We start from the raw sequence: 23,838 nt of genomic DNA, 5'->3' as shown, positions 1-23,838 counted from the left end.
ATAATTCTAACCGTAACATTAGAGCAGACAATATCTAATGTGTTGCTGTTGTGTTTTTGGTTTTGGAAAGCTAAAATAAGACTCTAAACTCCTCAAAGTCTTTGTGTAAAATGGTGTTCTGTATAGTGTATGTACAGGAAACATTTTGGTACTTTATGTTTTTGTATTGCTTGTCTTTTCATTTATTTGTACATGTGTGTGTTTTTTTAATCATGCACTCCTGACCACAGATAAAGTTCCCCATCTGGGATAATAAAGTGACTGAACTGAACTTTTTTACTGTGTGGTGGTAGTACTTTTACTGCAGTAAAGGATCTGAATACTTTCTGCAGCACTGCATACTAGTGATGTTACCTGTGAACCTCCTGCTTCGAGGCACGTATCGAAGAAATTAACCAATTTGGAATGAAGCTTTGTATCGGAGCTTGATTTGTTTAGAGATAATCACGTGACCAATGACGTCCGAAGCTTCGTTTCACACACACCCACGTGACTGCTTCGAAGATGAATTCAAATAGTGCAACACAAGGTGCGTGTTTGTGGGTTGTTGCAATAGGAGACTCAACGGAGTTAGTGAATATAGAGAGATTAATATAGCGAGTACAGTGTTCATAGAAAGTTTATAGCGAGTAGACAGTTTATTGCAGGTAAGAAAAGAAATAGGCTCAGCCCTGGAACAGTGGAAAAAATTCTGTTTCTGAATATAAATGACATTTGATGTCTATTCCCACAAAAATTTGTCACCAAGCACAACAATATCCCCCTGACCTGTCCACGAGCACTGTTATTGTCCATAAGCACCATCACTGTCCCAAAGTATGTCCTTGCCAATGTCACAGCACTGCCTCCATCAATTGACTCAAAACATTTCTATAAACACCACACTAGATTGCTCATATAGCGTACGCCTTCTGCACTGCCTATCTCACCTATTTGGCTGAGGAGACAACGTTGCTCTAGGCTACGTACTCAATATAATCACAGAAACGTGTGTGCAATGTGTTCTACATTAATTTCCCTCCAAAATTGATGTATTTCTTTACAAACACAAGAAACGTTCACAACCAAAATCCTAACTTTATAGTTTTATTTTGTGGAGAAGGCAGTGACATTTTCATTGATGCAAGGTCACAAATAGGCTTAGTTATTTATGTCATTTATTTATTTATCTATGAATTCATACACCACATGTACTCATCTTCAACTCAAAGACATTCATGCCTAATATCTGTGTTATATTTTTGTCGTGATCTAATATTTTTATTTATACAATTAACAAACAATACACTGGGACATAACAACGCGTCCCAGGAGCATCTGTGAAACAGTTTGTGACACAGTGCTATTCTTCCTTTCACCCCTAGATGTCCTCATAGAGTCCTGAAGCTTGAAAAACTGAAAAACCACCTAAGCTGTATTGTGAAGGTGGCTGGTAAGGTAAGGTATCTCACAGTCCCCCTTGATGGCTATCTTTTGGCGCTTTTCTATTACATGGTACTCTCACCTGCTCGGACTACCATCGACTCTCTTTTTGGTTTTCCATTACGAAAAAGATACCTGGTACCTGCTAACAGATACTTTTTAGTACCACCTCAGTCGAGGTTCCAAGCGAGCCGGGCGCGAGCCGAAAAGGTGACGTGAAACCCTGAAGACTACTGATTGGTTGGAAAGAATCGTCACTGATCACTGCATTGCTAGCGAGACCGGCATTTTTAAATAGTTTAGCAAGCGGTGTTTTTTGCTGCTGGAGGCTCCACGCAGAGCTTTCTCTGTAGCATACAAGTGGCCTGATGTTTATACTTGTCGCTGGTGTGTGCATGTGTGATGTGTGTGTGGGGGTGAGCGAGGGGAGAAGTAAGAGAGTGACGGATATATCTCCGCGAGCAGTAGCGACTCTAGAGTCATATATATGTGAGAGAAACAAAGTGTCTCCCCTGTTCTTTCTGACCACGGTGGGAAATCTGGAGCAGTAAAAGTTAACTATCTCTTTGATATCATGTTGTTTATGGAGAAGGAGAACCAGGAAATGAGTCGGAAAAGCAACGCCACTAAGCCACGCCCACGGCAGTCGCTATGACAACCAGCCACGCTGAGGTGATACTAAAATCTGCAATGGAAAATGGACGCACAGCGAGGCGAGTAGAGTCGAGGCGAGTCGAGGCGAGTCGAGGCGAGTCGAGGCGAGTCGAGCAGGTACCATGTAATGGAAAAACGCCATTTGACCAGCAAGCACTCTGCAAGGTCTGGTCTACATTAGACTGCACAAACCATCACTTTGAGATTGAAACTCTCCCCTCATGCCGAAGACTTAGAGACCCTGTTCAAGAGCAAAAACTCACTTCACTCCCTGTGCGATAACTCGGCTTAATTTGCACAAGAAATGCAGATCTTTTAGAAATTGCTGCTGCATTACTGTGTTAACTTGTGTTCTCTGCATTACGCACGACTTTTTTCCATGGTTCACCTTTGAACAGTTTTTTAAAGCCATGTACCAGCGAAATAATTTTTGGTAGAAAAAAAGAAAATTCTCTATAAAGAGGAAGAATACAGCGATGTCAGCGATAGATTTACTGAACAACAGCCTTGGACCTGGAAATAGGTCAAAAATAGTAATAAAAACTTTGAAAAAAAACCACAGTAAAAAGAAAGAAGGCAACACTAGGACGACAAAAGTGTCAAAAAATTCAAAAAAAATTCTAAGAAGTGACAAAAACTTTGAAGGAAAAAAAGACAGTAGAAAAAAGTAAGGACAGTAAGGATAGTAATAGGTCAAAACCTTAAAAAAAAGGTGACAAACATCAAAAATTGTGACAAAAACTTTGAAAAAAGCAACAAACTTGGAGAAAAAAAGCCAGTAGAAATTAAACGCACTCTGCAGTCCTCAAAAGAAGTACCACTAGGGGAACACGCACCCTGCAGTCCTCCAGAGTACCACTAGGGGAACACGCACCCTGCAGTCCTCCAGAGTACCACTAGGGGAACACGCACCCTGCAGTCCCTCCAGAGTACCACTAGGGGGAACACGTACTCCCCTGCAGTCCTCCAGAGTACCACTAGGGGGACACGCACTCCTGCAGTCCTCCAGAGTACCACTAGGGGAACACGTACCCCTCTGCAGTCCTCCAGAGTACCACTAGGGGAACACTGACCCTGCAGTCCTCCAGAGTACCACTAGGGGAACATCGCACCTGCAGTCCTCAGAGTACCACTAGGGGAACACGTAACCCTGCAGTCCTCCAGAGTACCACTAGGGGAACACGCACCCTGCAGTCCTCCAAGTACCACTAGGGGACACGATACCCCTGCAGTCCTCCAGAGTACCTCTAGGGGGGAACACGTACCCCTGCAGTCCTCCAGAGTACCACTAGGGGAACACGCACCCCATTTGAGAAACACTGCATTAGTGTATGTTCAGGAAACATTTTTGTACATTATGTTTTAGTATTGTTCTCTTTTCATTTATTTGTACTTATTGTCTTGTACTCCTGACTGCAGATCAAGTTTCCCATGTGGGATAATAAAGTGACTGAACTGAATCTTTCTAACTGCAGGGAGAGTGTGTATTAGGAAGTGCTGCGTTGTTTCCACTGTATTTGTTGTATCAGTTAGCCGGGCATGCTAACATGTAGCCAACATTAGAGCAGACAATATCTAACGAGTTGCTGTTGTGTTTTTGGTTTTGGAAAGCTAAAATAAGACACTAAACTCCTTTATACAAAGTCTTTGTATAAAATAGTATTCTGTATAGTGTATGTACAGGAAACATTTTGGTACTTCATGTTTTTGTATTGCTGTCTTTTCATTTATTTGTACACGTGTGTGTTTTTTTAATGCCATGCACTCGTGATCGCAGATCAAGTTCCCCATCTGGGATAATAAAGTGAACTGAACTGTTGTACTGTGTGGTGTTAGTACTTTAACTGTAGTAAAGGATCAGAATACTTTCTGCAACACTGCATACAAGAAACAACCAATAAGAGAGAAGAAATAAATCACAAATAAAGAAACACAAGATGTGTAGTTTGAAGCGGTGAGTCTCTGCAGCCACCAGAGGGCAGCAGTGTCAAAGTAACAACAGGAGGAGCACAGAGGTGATCATCATTTTATTGTTTATTATAAGGATCCACATTAGCTGTTGCCTAGACGACCTCCTGGGGTCCAAAACAACAACAAATCAGACAATATTAAAACATTTCATGGCACGTACAGGAAAAGGAAAGTAACATAACAAACTCTAACAAGTATAAAATGAAATAACAAGGAAAAGAACTAGAAACCTCCTTAAAACATCTCTAAGACACATCACAATATATATTACACAACATGACAGAGGGGTTTGGAGTTAACATCTATAGGTCACACACACAACAGACGGATATGTATTACAAGAAAAGAAATTAAGATATAAAACCTCAAGATAAAAAATATGTAGGTGAAGGTGAGATTTAAGTTTCTTTTAAAACGTGCAACGTATCGTATGTTACTTGGGCTATTATATTCCATGAACAAAAAGCTCTGTATGAGGCTGGAGTCATATTGCATCTTTGTCCGTTCACATAGGGTTACTATACAACCTATACAGTGCCTTGCGAAAGTATTCGGCCCCCTTGAACTTTTCGACCTTTTGCCACATTTCAGGCCTCAAACATAAAGATATAAAACTGTAATTTTTTGTGAAGAATCAACAACAAGTGGGACACAATCATGAAGTGGAACGAAATTTATTGGATATTTCAAACCTTTTAAACAAATAAAAAACTGAAATATTGGGCGTGCAAAATTATTCAGCCCCCTTAAGTTAATACTTTGTAGCGCCACCTTTTGCTGCGATTACAGCTGTAAGTCGCTTGGGGTATGTCTCTATCAGTTTTGCACATCGAGAGACTGACATTTTTGCCCATTCCTCCTTGCAAAACAGCTCAAGCTCAGTGAGGTTGGATGGAGAGCGTTTGTGAACAGCAGTTTTCAGTTCTTTCCACAGATTCTCGATTGGATTCACGTCTGGACTTTGACTTGGCCATTCTAACACCTGGATATGTTTATTTGTGAACCATTCCATTGTAGATTTTGCTTTAGGTTTTGGATCATTGTCTTGTTGGAAGACAAATCTCCGTCCCAGTCTCAGGTCTTTTGCAGACTCCATCAGGTTTTCTTCCAGAATGGTCCTGTATTTGGCTCCATCCATCTTCCCATCAATTTTAACCATCTTCCCTGTCCCTGCTGAAGAAAAGCAGGCCCAAACCATGATGCTGCCACCACCATGTTTGACAGTGGGGATGGTGTGTTCAGGGTGATGAGCTGTGTTGCTTTTACGCCAAACATAACGTTTTGCATTGTTGCCAAAAAGTTCGATTTTGGTTTCATCTGACCACAGCACCTTCTTCCACATGTTTGGTGTGTCTCCCAGGTGGCTTTTGGCAAACTTTAAACAACACTTTTTATGGATATCTTTAAGAAATGGCTTTCTTCGCGCCACTCTTCCATAAAGGCCAGATTTGTGCAGTATACGACTGATTGTTGTCCTATGGACAGAGTCTCCCACCTCAGCTGTAGATCTCTGCAGTTCATCCAGAGTGATCATGGGCCTCTTGGCTGCATCTCTGATCAGTCTTCTCATTGTATGAGCTGAAAGTTTAGAGGGACCGCCGGGTCTTCTTAGATTTGTAGTGGTCTGATACTCCTTCCATTTCAATATTATCGCTTGCACAGTGCTCCTTGGGATGTTTAAAGCTTGGGAAATCTTTTTGTATCCAACCGGCTTTAAACTTCTCCACAACAGTATCTCGGACCTGCCTGGTGTGTTCCTTGTTCTTCATGATGCTCTCTGCGCTTTAAACGGACCTCTGAGACTATCACAGAGCAGGTGCATTTATACGGAGACTTGATTACACACAGCTGGATTCTATTTATCATCATTAGTCATTTAGGTCAACATTGGATTATTCAGAGATCCTCACTGAACTTCTGGAGAGAGTTTGCTGCACTGAAAGTAAAGGGGCTGAATAATTTTGCACGCCCAATTTTTCAGTTTTTTATTTCTTAAAAAAGTTTGAAATATCCAATAAATTTCGTTCCACTTCATTATTGTGTCCCACTTGTTGTTGATTCGTCACAAAAAATTACAGTTTTATATCTTTATGTTTGAAGCCTGAAATGTGGCAAAAGGTCGAAAAGTTCAAGGGGGCCGAATACTTTCGCAAGGCACTGTATGTAGGGGTTTGCTCCTCGGGTTCGGCTCTGACCTTTGCTGCATGTCATTCCCCCTCTCTCTCCCCTTTCATGTCTTCATCTGTCCTGTGGAAGTAAAGGCCTAAAAGTGCCCAAAAAATAATCTTAAAAAAAAAATATTAACCCTGTAATCAAAATGTCAATATTTTTTAATCCTTATTTTAAAGTTTTTTTTCTAATACTCTGAGCCAGAAATCTCCACTTCAGTAGCACTTACATAAACCAAACTTTACACTTTCATTCCTATCTATATCCTTAAGTTTTTATTTTACACAGGGCTTTGTTCAGATATCATTCAGAGTCTGACTTGTACAACATTGTAAGTACAGTATGCAAATTAACACATATTTAATAAGATTATTCCTTATTTGCAGTGCAGACATTAACCACTGGGACATCAGATCTGAAAACACTCAATGTGTTGTTTTTGAGTTGTTTGTCGTGTTTGTATGAGGACTTTCATCAAATCCAAGTGTAAACTGTAAAGTTCAGCTTCGGTGGCTAAAATCCCCATAAATAAAGTCCATGGACGTGACCTCCAGGTGGGTCATCATTGTTGCTCTCTGGGCTCAGTTAAACTGTGTGTGGGTAGAGGGCTCAGTGGAAAAAAGGCTTCCAGACCACAAGAGAAAAGACACACAGCTGCAGAGAGGAAGAGGAGTTCCTGCAGCAGCAGATATGAGTCTGTTCTCAGTGGTTATTAGAAATCATAAAAAACTGTTGACAGAGAATCACCACTTCCTTTCCTGCAGCAGACGGGCTGTGTGGGTTTCTGCTCTGCAGCCTTTCTCACATTAACAACACAATGACAGTTACAACCATCCACTCTGGTTAAAGGATCATTCCAGGAACTGGAGTTTGATTTCAGCGCTCAGTACTCAGAAAAATGTCTCATATATAATAACTTATATTCAAAAATATTTAGTGAATAAAAACAAAAACATGAACAGCCATGTGCTGCAGACCTATAGACAAACAGAATAAAAATCCAATGTTATTGTTAAAAATATATTTCTGCTTATTTTTAAGAAGAAAGCAAATTGATATTTCTTTTTCAGCAAAAATGAAAAGGTTGTATGTATTTGCCAGCGTTTTCTGATATTTTCAACTTAAATCATGAATAATTATTAATTTACTACTTAAGGCAAATTCACGAAACAGTTGAAATTATGTATAAGAATGTGTAGAAATGTATCATTATTGTTTATTATAATACATTATGATTCTACGGTATTTAACTCGACCGCAGTATTTACAACAATAAGCGGTACATCCGTTATCATTGATCAGAGCGACAAAACAAAAACCACAAAGACAAAGAAGTCATCTTGTTGTTTCACCCCCTCAAAAAACATCTACATCTCATCTTCAAGCCCAACCAGAGCGTCCATGTTATCATGTTAACATGATACAACAAATGGGGGGGTCCCGGTAGCTCTCCTTGTAAAATGCGGAACCATGTATCAAGAGTCCTGGGTTCCATTCCTTTTGCTGCATGTCATCCCCTGTCTACCCTGCCTTTCCTGTTTCTCTCTGTCGATGTCCAATGAAGCAGAAAATACTTCAACAACACAATACCACATATTGGGAATGTGTGGGAGAGGATAATATTGACTACTGATTTATATATAACAGCTATGTGTATATACAGTATGTTTTATCTTTCTCTAGCTGTTTGCTTATGTTCATATCTTCCAAATCACTTGTATGTTGACACCTACAAGACACACACATATATATATATATATATATATATATATATATATATATATATATATATATATATATATATATATATATAGTATATACACAGCCAATTACATTGTTTCTGTTTCTGATAATTTAATTCCAATTCATAAAAATGAGGGTTCTCATAAAAAATAGAAACTTTATATTTTTCAGTTTATTGAGAACGTAACAATAAAAGAATTTGATGGAGCTTTGCATAATGTAATAAAAAGAAACAAGAACTAAACAAAATATTTTACACTATAAAATATCTACCAGACAGCTGATGATTCACATCAATTTTCTATCAATATACAAGTCACAATTTAAAGGAGAAATAATCAGTATCAAATAGTATTAAAATAACACTATACAGAATACACCCTTAGTAACTTCAAAAATATATTTATATATGATTATGTTTAGGATGACAACTACAACACATCATCATTTATATTTGTCAATACTGATCAAAGTGATGAATTAGAAGAATTTATGAGATTTGATGGCGAGAAAAGGTGAGCAGAAAAGAGTCAGTCAGCATGTGTTCAGCTGGTGGACGGTCCCTTGTTTCTGAGGATCATCAGCAGAGAGAGTCCACAGCAGTACACCAGACTCTTCACTATCAGCTGTGTGTACAGCAGACAGAGCAACTTCACTTGGTACTGAGACAGTGGTGGAAGAGTAGAAACCTCTGAAACAGAAAAGCAGTGAATAGTGTGGACTTCAAGGTTTATTATAAGGTTATAAGGTGCTGCATTCAAGGCATTTGAGAGCTTAAAAACTGACTCAAAGACTTCACAAATCTAATGATTGTAGTTGGTTTAGCAAGTTTTGTCTTTAAGCTTTTTGAGTTTTTGTTTTAACTGCTCTAGCTTTTCCAATGTTTTAGATACAAATATGGTCATAGTCCAAAATTTTGTGAAATTGCAACACTGGAGTTGCAGTGAGAAATGTCAGTCCTCTGCTCTCTTTGACACTGTCTCTACATTAAGATAAATCACTGCTGAAAACAGTCACCAAGCCTTCATTACCTTGTTCAGTGTGGCCCTTCACATTTCCCCCCTCATGTTGGACATAGCAGCAGTATTTATATTCGCTGTTCTCTTTCTGATGGATCAGCAAAATGGAGGCGGTGCGTCCCAACTCTCTGATCTCCAGCTGCTCTCCCTCAGCAGAGGGCAGCTCCGCCAGAGGACCATTCTCCTTTCGTCTTTTCCAGGAGAACTGGACCAGAGGAGGAAACATGGCTGAGGCCAGACACAGCAGGGCGCTCTTCCCCTCCAGGTGGGCTCTGGATGCTGCTGGGTACACGCTCACCACGGGCTTCACTACCGGCTCATCTGGAGTTTGACAGCAGCAACAAGCAGCACAGACACACATTCACACAGTCACCAGCAGCTTCCAGCACTGCATTCAGTCTGATCCTGGAAACTACATGGACTCTGATCACTAAACTACTCATCAATACAGCACAAAGTTCACTACATATACTGGATTCACCTTCATATGAAACACACACATCATCTCATGTCAGCACGGGTTATATGGGGACTAAAGACAGTTATTTATATGGCAATTCTTGACGTCAATATGCAAAGTCTATTTACCAAAATTATTATTACTAACATAATATAGTGATGACATTTTCCTTCATAGAATGGACAATTTCATTCTATATTATAATACATAACATTTACTTTCACATATGATACTTGAGCAATTTAAATTATTACAATCTTTATAACTACAACTATATATTGAAACGTAATGTATGCAGTCAAAAACCGATGGAAATCACTGTCTCTCCGGTAAGTTAAGTAATTGTAATTAGATGTTTTTTATTTTAATTAACAGCCTCCACTTTCAGTATGAACTTTAATTAATCTATGACTCTGTTCATGATGTGTTTATACATTTTATATAAAGATCATATATAACAATTTATTTGAGTCTTAGTCCTTATTTTATAACCACTAATGAAAAACAATTTGTATAGGAGCCAATAAAGATTGACTTTGAATGAGTAGATATAATATTTACATCAAAAATATCTTAGCATTAAACCGTGAATGATTTTTATTCAACAGATTCTCACTCCCATCTCATAAAATACAGACGCTTGGTCAGGTGACTTTGGCGTTGTTATTGACGATAAAAGACTTCTTTAGTGTCATATCTAAACGTTCTTTATCTAAACGTGCTGGGTCGGGACTACGCGGCCCATTTTTGACGCAGTTAGGTTTAGGAAAAGATGGTGGGGGGGGGCTTACGTTTCCATGACACGCGGGACAAGAACGGGACGGTTGGGTTTAGGAAACGTGACACACGGGACCCGATCCCCGGTCTCCTGGGTGAAGGTCCTGTGTTGTTTGACCCATCCACCCCCCCAACCAACCTCCCTATGCAGATTTTGGGGCTTTCATACTACTCTCTACCGTAGTCTCTCTTAATGCTAAGTCATATTCAAGCTCCATGTAGCTGCTGCTCTCCCTGGAGCGCTCTACAAACACGCTGAAGGTGGTTTTAGCGTCTCTTCAGACGCTGACAGACACTGTCCAAACCTCCTTATTTTACCAGTTCAGAGGGACAACGGGTTGTTTTTATGATATATCAAATTTAAATAAAAACTGCAATATAATAAAGAGACTATCTTGATCCCTGATTGTAAATTAACATATAATAATTATGAAATGTACCTTCACACAAAGGAACAGTGTTGTAGAGTTAACTTATATATTAAAATAAATTACATATTTATCTTTTCATAAATTACTATTAGCATTTTAATTACAATAGGCTACATATAACATAGATATTTACTACCTTATATTTTACTCTAATTGCTTAAGAAACAAATCAGTATATCATTAATTTCATGTTTCTTTCATAACAAATTTACCTTTTATACACAATTACCATAAAATGTGTTTATTATTAAAATTATGTTAATCATCAAATACTATTTATATCAAAAGTATGCTGAGATACATATCAATATATATGTGTGTTTGTGCTGTTTATATCATCATTTATAATCTATATGTAAGTATATAAATTATTATGCATGTCATATTTATTGTAATATCATATTCAGTATCTCTGTCTCTTCATTTATATATATATATATATATATATATATATATATATATATATCTTCCACTAAAAGATAAATGTACCATCATATAAAATACAATAACTTGGAAAAATGATTTATTAATTATCCTAAACAACATAATTAAAACTATACGCTTCACAAAATACATTTACTGACATATATTAGATTATGTTTAACATCATATATTATCTTACTGCTGATTAACAGAGGATCAAATACTGTATGTTTCTAACATTTCATCAAACTTTTTCTATATAAATCAGTTTAATCTCCTGCAGAAATAAAGAATAACTGGAGTTGTGCGGTGAGATTTAAACATGTTTTCAGGAACTATGAACCTTTTTTATGTAACAATAGCAGCATGGCTGCAAGAATTCTCTTCTAATGATGAAAAAACTAACATGTGAAGCCTGAAGCAGCAGAAACTCATTAAAACACATTTAAAACTTGATCAATAATAAAACTGAAGGAAAATAAATGTTTATTCTTACCTGATACAATCAGTTTAGTTCCAGAGCCAAACATCCAGTACCATCTGCCTCCCACAGTGAAACTGAGTGATACAAAAACCCTTACTGCTGCTGAATGTGTCTGCTGAGGTGAACCAGTCCAAATTATTAACCAGTATCATATTCCAGCTCCATGATGTGTTTCTTTAATGTTCATATTAACATGACTGTCTCTTCTTTTATGTCTGTATGTATGCTGTACTAGTGTCATATAATATAAAACAAGTGGAGCAGTATGATTGATGACCTTAGTTTATTTTGTATAATTGTTATTGATAGATTTTTGCCTTAAAACTCTGATATTGTTTGCTGTGGGTTTAAGTTATTATATTTTGCTGTGGACAATTTATTTTTTCCCTCTTTCACGTACTGCAACAACAAACACTAATTGACCCACCTGTAGAACACCGTTCACATCAGCGATCTGATTGGCCAGCTGATCAGACCACTCCCTATAAAAGGAGGCTAGATCTCTTACTGAGGGGGACAATGCTCTGGATGGATGGACCGGCTGTGTGCTGCAGCGGCCTGGCTTGCTCATCTTCTCCCTTGGTGTTGCTGCTGACTGGATCTCCTGTACCCTGGTGGAGCTGAATCCCAGACTCTGCAGTGAAGTGGTCCTTTTCTCCCACACTGATGCGTGGGTGTGTTTTAGCATTTGAGCTAAAGGAGTCGTTTTTACTAGTTGTTCATTCCTGTGAAGGTGCCAGATCCTGGGGCCGACGGCAGAGCAGCAGACACGGCAGTACTGTTGATGAGCCCACTTGAAGTAGAGGAAAGGAAATTTGTCATTCTAGTCACCCGAGACTGGTTTAAAGTTGCCGGGCTACGAGCAGGCTACCCATTGATTTTACATTTCTCCGCTGACAGAAGCAGAGCGGCACCACAGAATTCCTGGTTCTGGATCTCTGGATTGGAATCGGCCATGGACGTCGTTTAGGGGGGCTAAAGCTACCCCAAAATGTTCCTAAGCCCCCCTAAATAATAACAATTTGATTTTTCCTCATTGCTATTGAGATGCAACAAATGATATATATCCAGCTACAAAAAAATAGCCGAAAATTCTGAAGTTAGACAGAAGTACAGAGAGTCAGGGAAACGTTAGGACAATTCCAAGGGCCCATGACTGACAGGGGCCCCAAAAAATAGATACAAACTAATATAAAATTATTAAACCATCATCATTCAGTGTGTATATATATTTCAAGTATAATATTATTATTGATCTGTTTTTACTTGTTTTTGGCAGTAAAAGTTAAATATCCCCATTGACCAAAAAGTAAATATCCATATTGACCAACGACCCCCCTGTATCTGCATGAAATGGTTGGGTCCTGCCTTAGCACACTCAGTCTACTGCAGTCAGTAGATGCGCCACAACTGTAACCGTGACCACAATGTTGCCAAGTAACATTAAATCAAAATCTGGTTTTCAGAAAAGGAAAGAGAGGAAAGACAAAGGAAAGGGTGTCAAACTGTAACCCAGTTTTTCACCAAGAGAGGTGGGTAGCCTGTAGTCTGTGAGTGGTATTAACCTGATGGCTTAATGTCCATAGTGGAATAAGCTAGCTAGCTACAGGCTAGTGCTAGCCTACATTTAATCACCATTTAATCAGTGCAGGGAAACGTTTAGCAAGATATGCATATTAAATCATTGTCCCTGCCCCTTTTAGCAGACTTAACAACAGATGAGTCAGATTTTACAATAATGATACATTGAGACTGTAAAAGATGGCCTTCAGCACATTATGGTTGCTTTTAATCTTGCATCAAATAGTGAACTACATACAAGACTTGCATGCATGCACAAATCACCAGCAGTAAATATTGTGCTATACTAGTTTTGAACTACAAGAAGCAAGACAGTTTCAAGCCTTTAATGAGAGTTATGTAAAGCTTTTGATGGGACAGTTAGGTCCTAGAGATGTGGTGACAACAGCTGTGCTGAGGGAGCCCAATTTGATTATTTCTTTTTTTTTTGTCATGGAGCCCAAAATTTCTGGCGGCGCCCCTGCACCGCACCGTCTCGTTGCATTGGTGTGAACTAGCAGCTTTCAGAGCGTGACAGAGCGGAGCGTTGGGAGTAACTGGGGGATTCATCTCCTCGCTACTCTTTGGTCTGATCTCGCTATGCTTCTTTTTAGCTACGTTTTCTTGAGGTAAAGGAAAGGGGATATTTTGGTTTGCTATGGAAAACTAAAGTCTAGCTAGAGTGAACGAGGGAAATACAAGAAATGGTTAACTTAGCAAGCTAATCACAACTCTCAATTCACTGCCAATAATATAGCCTTCAATTCATGGAGCAGATGAGATGGATATTGGAAGATATTTCAGCAGAGAGAGAGAAGCAGGAGATTGGCAGAGCAGTTGATCCTGATTGAGGTCAGTAGTGGTCTATAGGTCTAAGGATTGTTTTGTAACCATAAACATTTGTTGGCAGGCCTAGGCACTATGCATAGTCTAAACTAAATTATTTAATTATATTTATTATATATGCTAGCCATATTCTAACCAATTTAACTTTCTTCATTCATTGGCTTTGATAAATTAAATACATATGTAGATGTTGCCTAAGGCTAGGCTAAAGATGAGGACATGCCCACAGATACACATGTGAAAACAAAATGAAAGCAATCCTACATACAGTACATACAGTATATACAGTAATCATTACTCCAAATCTTTTATTCCTTCCGCCATCAGATTATTGTATTTAGACAGTAGCCACTTTAAATAGGATCCGTATCAGTAGCTTACATGATAAAGTATGCAGTGATGCCTATTATGCCTATTTTTTTTCTTTTCTATTTGTCATATTTGTTTAACTTACCAGCTTATTAGCTGTCTGGCCTCTGTTTGTCAGTTTTTGGACATTTTGGTTTTTGTCTCATGTGACCAATTTGCATTTCGAAGTCATGAAATTAGCATCAGAGTTTTTTATCTTAAAGGATAAGACAGAAGGAACAGAGTAGAAATGGAAGAAAAGGATATGTCTGTCACTTTTTACTTGTTAACATCTTGGTTTCTTGACATAAGTGGAGCTCTAATACAGTAACAAAAGATGTGAGTGCAATGATGTTGCAAATGCAAGTTACAAATACCCTGGGGGCTAACCCCCCCCCTGTCTTTCAATCCTAGTGACGTCCCTGGACTCGGCTATTCAAAGCCCCGCTGAAGCAGATATTCTGTGCCGGCGCCAGGAGAAACACGGAGCTGACTCCAGGCTGGACTGGACTTGGTTGTTGTTTCACCCTGGGACAGAATATTGGACAATCCATGGTTCTATTGTCTCCCCTGGTTTTTGAGGAGATTGTGATTTTAATGTCAGTTTAAACTTAACTTTTAAACTATTAAAATGGCTGGGAGTCTAAATCTTAATTTATTTAAAATTAACAGACTTCCAATCTGTTACACTAGCTGTTGTGGATCGTTGGTTCAGACGTTCATGTTCCTCAGAGGATGAATCCTACTGACTTTGATAAGTTTTTATCCAGTAACATCATCCGCTCACATTTTTATATTTAGTCCATTACTATAAATGTATAATGTCTGTGTGTTGCAGTGTAGTTAATGACAACACACCCTTCAGGAAGGCCTCATCACACAACGCCACAACCAAGGTATTCACCAAATCAGAACCACACTCTAGAGATCTACACACCTGACCGTTTGACGAGCCCCCAAATATGTTACGGCCACAGCAAACAAACGCAACTTAAATGTGACCGTCAACATATCGAATAACACCAAACCTAAGGATTAGTTAAAGTAAATTAAGATGTATTCACAAATTAACTATTATTGATTAAACCAAAACTACGGGAGTCTGGAGGTCTGGCCAAAAAGAACAAAAGAAGAGAAGAAGCCTGAGCCAACCCACCCCCAAACTAAAAAGTAGTAACTAACTAACAGAAACAAAGCCACAAAAACTAGACTACCAGAGGTCCGTTCCAGGTAGGAGGTTTATCAAACTGAGTCTAACCTTGATCTCTGAGTTGATTTACCCTGAGATGGAAACTCTGAGTTTTCGGTTCCAGAACAGCTGATTTGAGTTGGTTCAATCAACTCGGAGTAGGTTGACTCAGGGTTAGGCGCGTGCACATAAGGCAGCATGAATGGAGCCGTGATTCTACGATTCACCATGGTAACAACCACAAACAAACGGGTCGGCGGAAATACTCATGGGAACATACAGCGAGTTTGAACCATAGACAGTATATTATTAATATTAAGAGTCTATGGTTTGAACATACATTTCGTTAAAAAAGCAAGACAGCGGCTGCTGCTCCAAAGAGAGAGAATTGGTGAGGAATGAAAATTGTTGCTCGAGTCACTGCGTACGCATTGTGTATTAATTTCATATTTAATCACAGTTAACTTATAATATTAGGCTACTGGTGAAAACTGGAATTGTAGGCTACACCTATAATTTTATTCAGGTGCAATCCTGCGGGCGAAAAAGTAAACTATACTATTCCCATTCTGAGGCTGCAGTATGGGCTGAAATATGTGCCACCAGAAACTGAATTTGAATCATTTATATTTGAATTTGAATTGCTAAACTTGAATAATTGCATTGAAAAACAGAATTTGAATCACATAATTTGAAATTGTTTAATTTGAATCATTGCATTGAAAAACTGAATCTGAATAGTATAATTTGAAATTGAATTTATTCGTTTGTAACTGAATTCCAATAAAATTTGATCATCATTGAAAATTCAACTCTCTATATATCCTCACATTCAGTTCTCAGTATTCAGATTCAGATCAGCAAATTCAATTTCAAGTTACTGAGACAGACATCCGGGTACTTGGAGGATGAAGGAGGAGCAATCGAGCGCAGATCGATAGGTAGAGTTCAGTGGCGCAGATACACAGGACTCCTCTTCGGCCAGCACATACGTTTTGGAGCACAGCCTCGCCTTGACCCAGAGACTCATAGAGAATATAATCTACCTGTTCACAATGTTCAAAATGTAATGCCTGGTGTTAGTACGCCTAGGTTTATTAGTCACATTCTTCCACTTAAGTAAACTTAAAATGAACTATCTCTACTTACCTTAGCCTAGCCTACTGCATGCAAAGTAGTGTGACTATCCATATTTGAAAATACATTTTAATTAATTTAAACATTTGAATTGCATTGGTTTACTTTGTACATCAGCAAGCCTGCAATACAATGTGATGTAAGAGCCAGTCCCCTGAGTTTATACAAGATGTTTCCACATTAAAACGCAAAATAGTAAATTATTATTTGAGTCTATTTTTAATCAACTCTAATATCTGATCGTATGTCTCCTTCATTAGAGCGTTTATATACATATTAAAGTTAGTTTTGTTTGTTATTTAAAAGTGTAGCTTTATCATCATGTGCAGTAACAAACAAAGAGACTAATTCATGTGTTTATAAAAAGAATATTTATTATAATCAGTTCACAGATCTGAGTCCAAACAGAAACTTCACCCAAGAGGTTCTGCTTCAAAGTGAGGTTTAAACAGACTGAAATGTCCAGGCTCACTCCTCCACTATTCGTTCATTTATTTCTGCATATAGTTATTTATTTAACGAGACTTAAAATCATGTTTCGTCATCCACAGTCCGAATCCCGCCAGACTCCCTTTAGGAAACTTCTGATTTAAACTTCAGCAGGCTGTGACAGTCCGCTCCGCTGAGTCCTGGTTCTGGTTCTCCCGGGCTTCCCTTCCCTCCAGCCGTCCCAGCAGTACGGCCCGGGCCTCCAGCAGCGTGGTGTCGGTTTTGGCTTCCAGGAAGCGGGCAGTGAGCTCCAGATCCTGCAGCCGCAAACGGACTCTGCTGCCCCGCTGTAGCTTCTCTCCGTCTGCCGGCCGCCGGCAAACGCAGTGGAACTTCCATCCGAAATCTACATACAGGTCGTCCTGGACTATGTGGAAGATCCTGCCGATAACCACTCTGTCTTTGGCCCGTCCGATCTGGATCAGCGGGGACCGGCGCAGTAGCGAGGCGAAGTGGTGTTCCTGCTCGGGGAAAGAGACGCTGCCGCCGGCTATGGAACTCTCCACCTCCCGCTGCCGCCGGAGCTCAGATTGCAGGTCCAAGTCGGCATATATATCATAAAACACATTCTCACCTGTGAACTGTTATCCCTTGCTGTTTGTTTTTTGTCATTTATTTCGTTCCAACATCCAAAAACAGTTTGGCATCTTTAGTGCTAATCCTGCGCCACTGGACTCTACCTATCGATCTGCGCTCGATTGCTCTTCCTTCATCCTCCAAGTACCCGGATGTCTGTCTCGGTAACTTGAAATTGAATTTGCTGATCTGAATCTGAATACTGAGAACTGAATGGTCCGTGTACTTTTTCGTTCATTCGATTTTCATTTCATAAACAGGTATTAAAAAACAAAAAACGAATGGTTATTTGATTTTCGTTTTAAAATACGACATTTGAAATTGAAATACAATGCGTTTTTTCTTTTTCATGGTCGAAATGGGATGGGAGAAATTTAAAATATGCTGTGATTTTCATTTTCTATTTTATATAACAAAAATAAAATCACTCGAAAACAGAAACGAAAAAAAGGCTTGTTTTTTTATATTCAGAGACCGGATGTTGTCATTTCCAAGGCAACAGCGCCAGCCTAGCCTACCAGTGTTCAGCCCAGGCCAAAATTACTTTGGAAACCTAGCTAGCTATACTCTTGATAATCCTTGGGGGGAATTTTATTTCATAATGTCACATGTATTTATTACCCTCTCTCCCTGCCTCCCTGTCTCTACCCGCCGCAGACAACTTCGCCCGAAGAGAGTCGAACCAGCGGAGCAAATAGACTTTCGGTTCACGGCTGTAACGTAACCGTTACGCCACCGTTAACAATCCCAGCAAACGTTCTGTTGCTGCCGTTAAGCTTGCTGATCTGGCAGAGAGTCACCAGGGGTTCGGGATCAGATCATGGGGATCAGACCTCCGGTGCTGGGTCTATTCTAATATTAGCTGCTGCTGCAGCTAGCTAGCAGGTAGCCACCAGCCCTGTGACCTCGGTCCTTCGGTTCGCCCGGACTGACTCTGCAGAGCTGGCGATTCGCTCTATGATCAATGAGCAATGATCAAGGATTACCAAATTTCTCTCTCATATTGCTCCTCATAACCACTGAAAACTGTCAAAAATCTAACCCAAAGTACAATTATTATGGACGTTAGCTGACATTAAGGGTTTCTGCTTCATTAAAGGAATTGTAAGGAAAAGCTTAACGTGGTTAACCATTAAGCTTTTTCATAGTTAAGGATTTTTGATCACTGTTTATAAACAGTGATCAAAAAATCTAAACCAAAGTCGTAAGAACGTTATCTGACTGATAACTGACTGATATCTGATTGATCATTGTTTAGGTACATTAAAGTTAAGCTTTTCACGTTAAGCCGTTTTAGAATGTCCCGCGCTGCTGAGGGAATCTGTAGCCTATAACTTCCGTTTTTGCCCCTTTACATAAATATACATATGGCTATGAAATAGATCATGAAATACAGGCTTTAGTCATAATAGTTCAATAGCCTAAATACATGTATGTTTTACTATGTATTTCAAGGGACTTTTATTTATTCCATCTATTTATATGCACGTTATATTTAAAGGAAGTTTGGTTATCTCACAGACTCAGACTAAAAGCAGCAGCAAGCCTATCATAGCATCATAGCATATCACTATCTGCAAATAAAATAAAATATGAATAAATCACAAGCGCGGCAGATTCCCAGCTCAGCTAGAGCGGGTAACGCAGCTCTGCAGACGGACCAGATCGAGTCAGTCAGTCCCGGGGAGCGAACCGTGGGGACCGAGGTCACAGGGCTGGTGGCTATCTGCTAGCTAGCTGCAGCAGCAGCTAATATTAGAATAGACCCAGCACCGGAGGTCTGATCCCCATGATCTGATCCCGAACCGCCGGTGACTCTCTGCCAGATCAGCAACAGAACGTTTGGGATTGTTAACGGTGGCGTAACGGTAACGTTACAGCCGTGAACTTAAAGTCTGTTTCCTCAGCTGGTTCGACTCTCTTGGGGCGAAGTTGTCTGCGGCGGGTAGAGACAGAGAGTCAGAGGGAGGCAGGGAGAGAGGGGAATAAATACATGTGGCATTATGAAATAAAATTCCCCCCAAGCATTATCAAGAGTATAGGTTTCCAAAGTAATTTTAGCCTGGGCTAAAAGCAACACTGGTAGGCTAGGCTGGCGCTGTTGCCTTGGAAATGACAACATCCGGTCTCTGAATATGAAAAAACAAACCTTTTTTCATTTCTATATCCGAGTGATTTTATTTTTGTTATATGAAATAGAAAATGAAAATCACAGCATATTTTTAATTTCTCCCATCCCCTTTTGACCATGAAAAGGAAAAAAATGCCTTGTATTTCAATTTCAATTGTTGTATTTTAAGACGAAAATCAAATAACCATTCATTTTTTGTTTTTTAAGTCTGTTTATGAAATGAAAATCGAATGAACGAAAAAGTACACGGACCCTGAATGTGAGGATATATAGAGAGTTGAATTTTCAGTGAAGATTAAATTTTATTGGACTTCAGTTACAAACGAATAAATTCAATTTCAAATTATGTGATTCAAATTCAGTTTTTCAATGCAATTATTCAAGTTTAGCAATTCAAATTCAAATATAAATGATTCAAATTCAGTTTCTGGTGGCACATATTTCAGCCCATACTGCAGCACCATGGTCATTAACAGAACTATAAGTATAATCATTTATTTCTTTTTAATGGCTCTCACTGGTTTGTGTCCAGGGAACACGTTTAAAAAACGTTTCAGAGCGATCACACTTTTCTGACAGCTCTACATACAGTGGCTTTACTATTACAGTATGATCCGCTGCTGTTAGAAAGAAAACGTAATGCGACACAAAGAATCTGCTGGGATGTTAAAGCCTGTCCACGATGTTGAACTAGTGGAAGGATAAGGTATCTACATATCTAATAGACTGTGATAAAAAATACCTCTCAAATCGGTTATGTGGAAATGAAGAAACATCTAGTCGGGACTCAATATCATCTCCCGAGGTAAACTCTATGAATTAATACAGCTTTTTCATCAACGCGATCGTCGACAAAAGGACATGACATGTTTGAGAAAAAAAACATTTTATAGTCTGCCTAACATAAACCAATATGTTTTCTTATTCATGCAGATAACAAACTGCATTAAAATGCGCCTGATACAGACTGAATGAATGAGGGAATTAGTTTCCCCTCCCTCTGAGAGGGAGGAGACTGAGAGAAACTCAAGTTTTTTTCCCCGTTTCTTGAAGAAAAACCTGCTCCCGACCAGGTTAGGTTCACAGACTCAGTTACCATAGTAACTGACTCTGAGGTGAAGTTACCATAGTAACTGACTCTGAGGTTAAGTTACCTCTCTTTCTGGAACGGAAAACCCAGAGTTTCCCTCATCTCAGGGTTAACCAACTCAGAGTTTTCACTAAACCTGCTTTCTGGAACGGGCCTCAGACCTCCATCCTCAAAGCAAAGAAACCCAAAAGAAGAGAAGAGAAACCAACGGTGATCAGCTGCTTCAGTCTCAGAGACAGATTTCTGTCTCCCAGCCTCTCTTATATCCAGGGGAGGGGCCCCCCTCAATCAGAAATCAGGAACACCTGAGATGAACAGAGGAAAAAGAGAGCAGGGCGGGGAGCGCCTAACATCCATTACTATACATTTATAATGTCTGTGTGTTGGAATGTAGTCTTGTTGTTATCTGAAGTAGAAAGAGTTGTGATCCTCCTACTTTTTATATAATTGCTGAACTTAAGGTCAGAAATATTAAAGCTGAAATTAACGTTATTGGATGAAAAGGTTTGTTGCAATTTAATCATTCATTCAAAGTGATTTCAGTGTTTGGATATATATATATATATATATATATATATATATATATATATATATATATGGTTTGACATTAATATAATTATACATTGTTTTAAAAACCTTAAAATATCTTCAATCCATATTCTGTCACATGTCATTAGACATTTCTCTGTTGATTAACAGTTTATAAGTCATCTTAAAATGTGTATAAATATTAGGATTTATTACAGACTTTATTCCTGCAGCAGGTCAAATCAGAGGATTTTAATCTTTAAATGTTGAAGCTGGTTTTTGGTTTCATCATTTTGCTAATTTTCTCTAAATGATTGTAATCAGGAACTGCCTTTTTTATTTTTATTTTTTTAAATCACATGTGTTACGACCTGATGTCTAGGGGTTAAACGGATGCAACATAACAGGTGCCCCACTCCCAAACAGGACAAAGAATTCAAAGTAGCAGTTTCTATTTATTTTGGAGATGAGGCCCCAACACAACAAACAAAACAATTCTAAACGCAAACTAAACCCAAAACAAGTAAAGAAAAGACAAAGCTCTAACCTAAGCTTCTGATCACAAAACAGGAGAAGAAAGGGAACAAAAAAAAAAGGACTTCTCACTCCTACCAGACTGCTACTAGCAACATAAGACATTGAAAAATGTATTCACAACTAACACAAAGTGGCTGAAGGATAACAAATCAAAGAACTCAAAACTGAAGGCTGTTAACACAACTCACAACCACTTGGACCACAAGACTCAGGTTACACAGGCACATGTTGGGAATGGCAGAGCAAAGAGAGGGGCACAGGTCCTGTCTGATGAGGCTTAAGATGGCTGCTGTCCTCCCGGCGACCAATCAGGAGACAGCTATCAGCTCTGCTGGACCAATCTGGTGGTCACACCTGTTCTTCGTTACCTGTGTACCTTCAGGAGAACAACTGATAGTGCAGGGCCAAACAAATTACAAAATATGACCTCAGGGTCATAACACATGTACATACATTTGTATGTTTTGTATGTTACATTGTATTATGAATGTAATTATTTGAATAGTTTTCTGTTTCAGATCTTTTATTATTGTTTCTCTGTGTTAAGAAAAGAAACTTCAGCTCAGTTCAGTGTGTTTGTGACCAGTGTTAGACAACTTACTCAGGAAGTGGAATCAGTTACTTGTTAGTTATTACTGCTTAAAAAAAATATTACCTTACATATTACATATCAAAACTAATTAGTTATTGTACTTGTTATATTACTATATTACTTTCTAACTGGATTAATAACTAATATAATTACTGTTTTGGAAATTGTAATCCCTTACACTACTCATTACTGGGGAAAGTATCCTAATAATATAACAGTAATAGATTACTTAGTAATGCGTTACTGCCCAACACTGTTAGTGACTCTGGCTGAGATGGAGGTGAAATATGTGAACCTGGGCTGTGGTTTACTGATCTCTTCCTGTCACAAACACTGTTTGACATCTGTTCATCTGGAGGTTTTTGTTCAGGCTGCAGGGAGCATTTCTCACTGTGGGAATCATACTTCCTACAGGAGCAGTAGTAGGTGGCTGAATGATCGAGTTTAACTTTCTGGATCTGCAACTCACAGACGTTCTGATTATTCACAGCTGAGAAATCATCTTTCTGAGGATGATTGTATCTCTCCTCTATGACACCATCACTTGTATCAATACGAAGAATCCTTGTGAATGTTTCTGTGTCTCTCTTCTGGTACCAGTATCTGTAATTACTGTCACACTGCTCAGTGCCTCGACAGCTGAAGGAGACGTCTCCACCAACTCTCCTGGTCAATGTTAAATCATCCTGAATCAGCTGTGTTGCCATGGCAGCCAGCGCTGTAGAGGAACAGACAGGTAGATGAAGGTGAGTGTGAGCCAGTGTTTGTTAAAGGTGGAGTTTGTTGGCTCCTGATTGGCTGGAAACACTCACCTGAACACACACAGCACAGAGCAGCAGCTGGGAGGAAAAGCATTTAGTTCAGTGGTGTTTCCTCTGGTGAACCTGGGGAGAAGTGGCGCTCTGATGCAGCTGAGGCCAAACAAGGACGAACTGTGAGATCAGACGAGGGCCACGTGGTTTCTAACAGCTCCTCACATCTCCCATCAGCCCTTCCGCAGACAGACTAAGGCGCTGCTGTCTGACAACAGGCGCTTTTTCACTGCAGATATTTTGACTTCATTTGCCATAGAAGGAAAAGCACAAGTGTAAGATGAACGATGGCTCTGTTCTGTTCAAGTGTTCCCGTAAACCATGATGGTGAGACAGCCAACAGGAACAATACAGGACCCTCAAACTGAAGCAGCTAAATGGAATTCAGCAATTTATTATTCACAGTTGTAACATGTCAAAATGTGTTATGTATAATAATAACAATAATAA

The 23,838-nt window shown here is 39.1% G+C and overlaps 1 protein-coding gene, 1 long non-coding RNA gene and 1 pseudogene across 2 annotated transcripts; 1 reads left to right on the top strand and 2 right to left on the bottom strand.

The window, feature by feature from the left end:
- Nucleotides 1-8,345: 8,345 nt before the first annotated feature.
- LOC120568328 lies at nt 8,346-23,516 on the bottom strand (annotated as a pseudogene).
- On the top strand, nt 12,099-14,955 carry LOC120568342. The gene is made up of 2 exons (XR_005640708.1): nt 12,099-12,227; nt 14,722-14,955. It is a non-coding gene; the product is annotated as an uncharacterized LOC120568342 (long non-coding RNA).
- Nucleotides 17,266-17,655, bottom strand: LOC120568326 (28S ribosomal protein S28, mitochondrial-like; the record flags this gene model as incomplete). The annotated part of the gene is made up of 1 exon (XM_039815753.1): nt 17,266-17,655. A coding segment is annotated over one exon (390 nt), but the record flags the coding sequence as incomplete, so codon positions are not given.
- Nucleotides 23,517-23,838: the final 322 nt, after the last annotated feature.

The sequence above is a fragment of the Perca fluviatilis genome, chromosome 11, assembly GCF_010015445.1.
Source record: "Perca fluviatilis chromosome 11, GENO_Pfluv_1.0, whole genome shotgun sequence".
NCBI lineage: Eukaryota > Metazoa > Chordata > Actinopteri > Perciformes > Percidae > Perca > Perca fluviatilis.
Note: the sequence above shows the minus strand (reverse complement) of the source record. Positions and strands in the feature narration are given on the sequence as shown.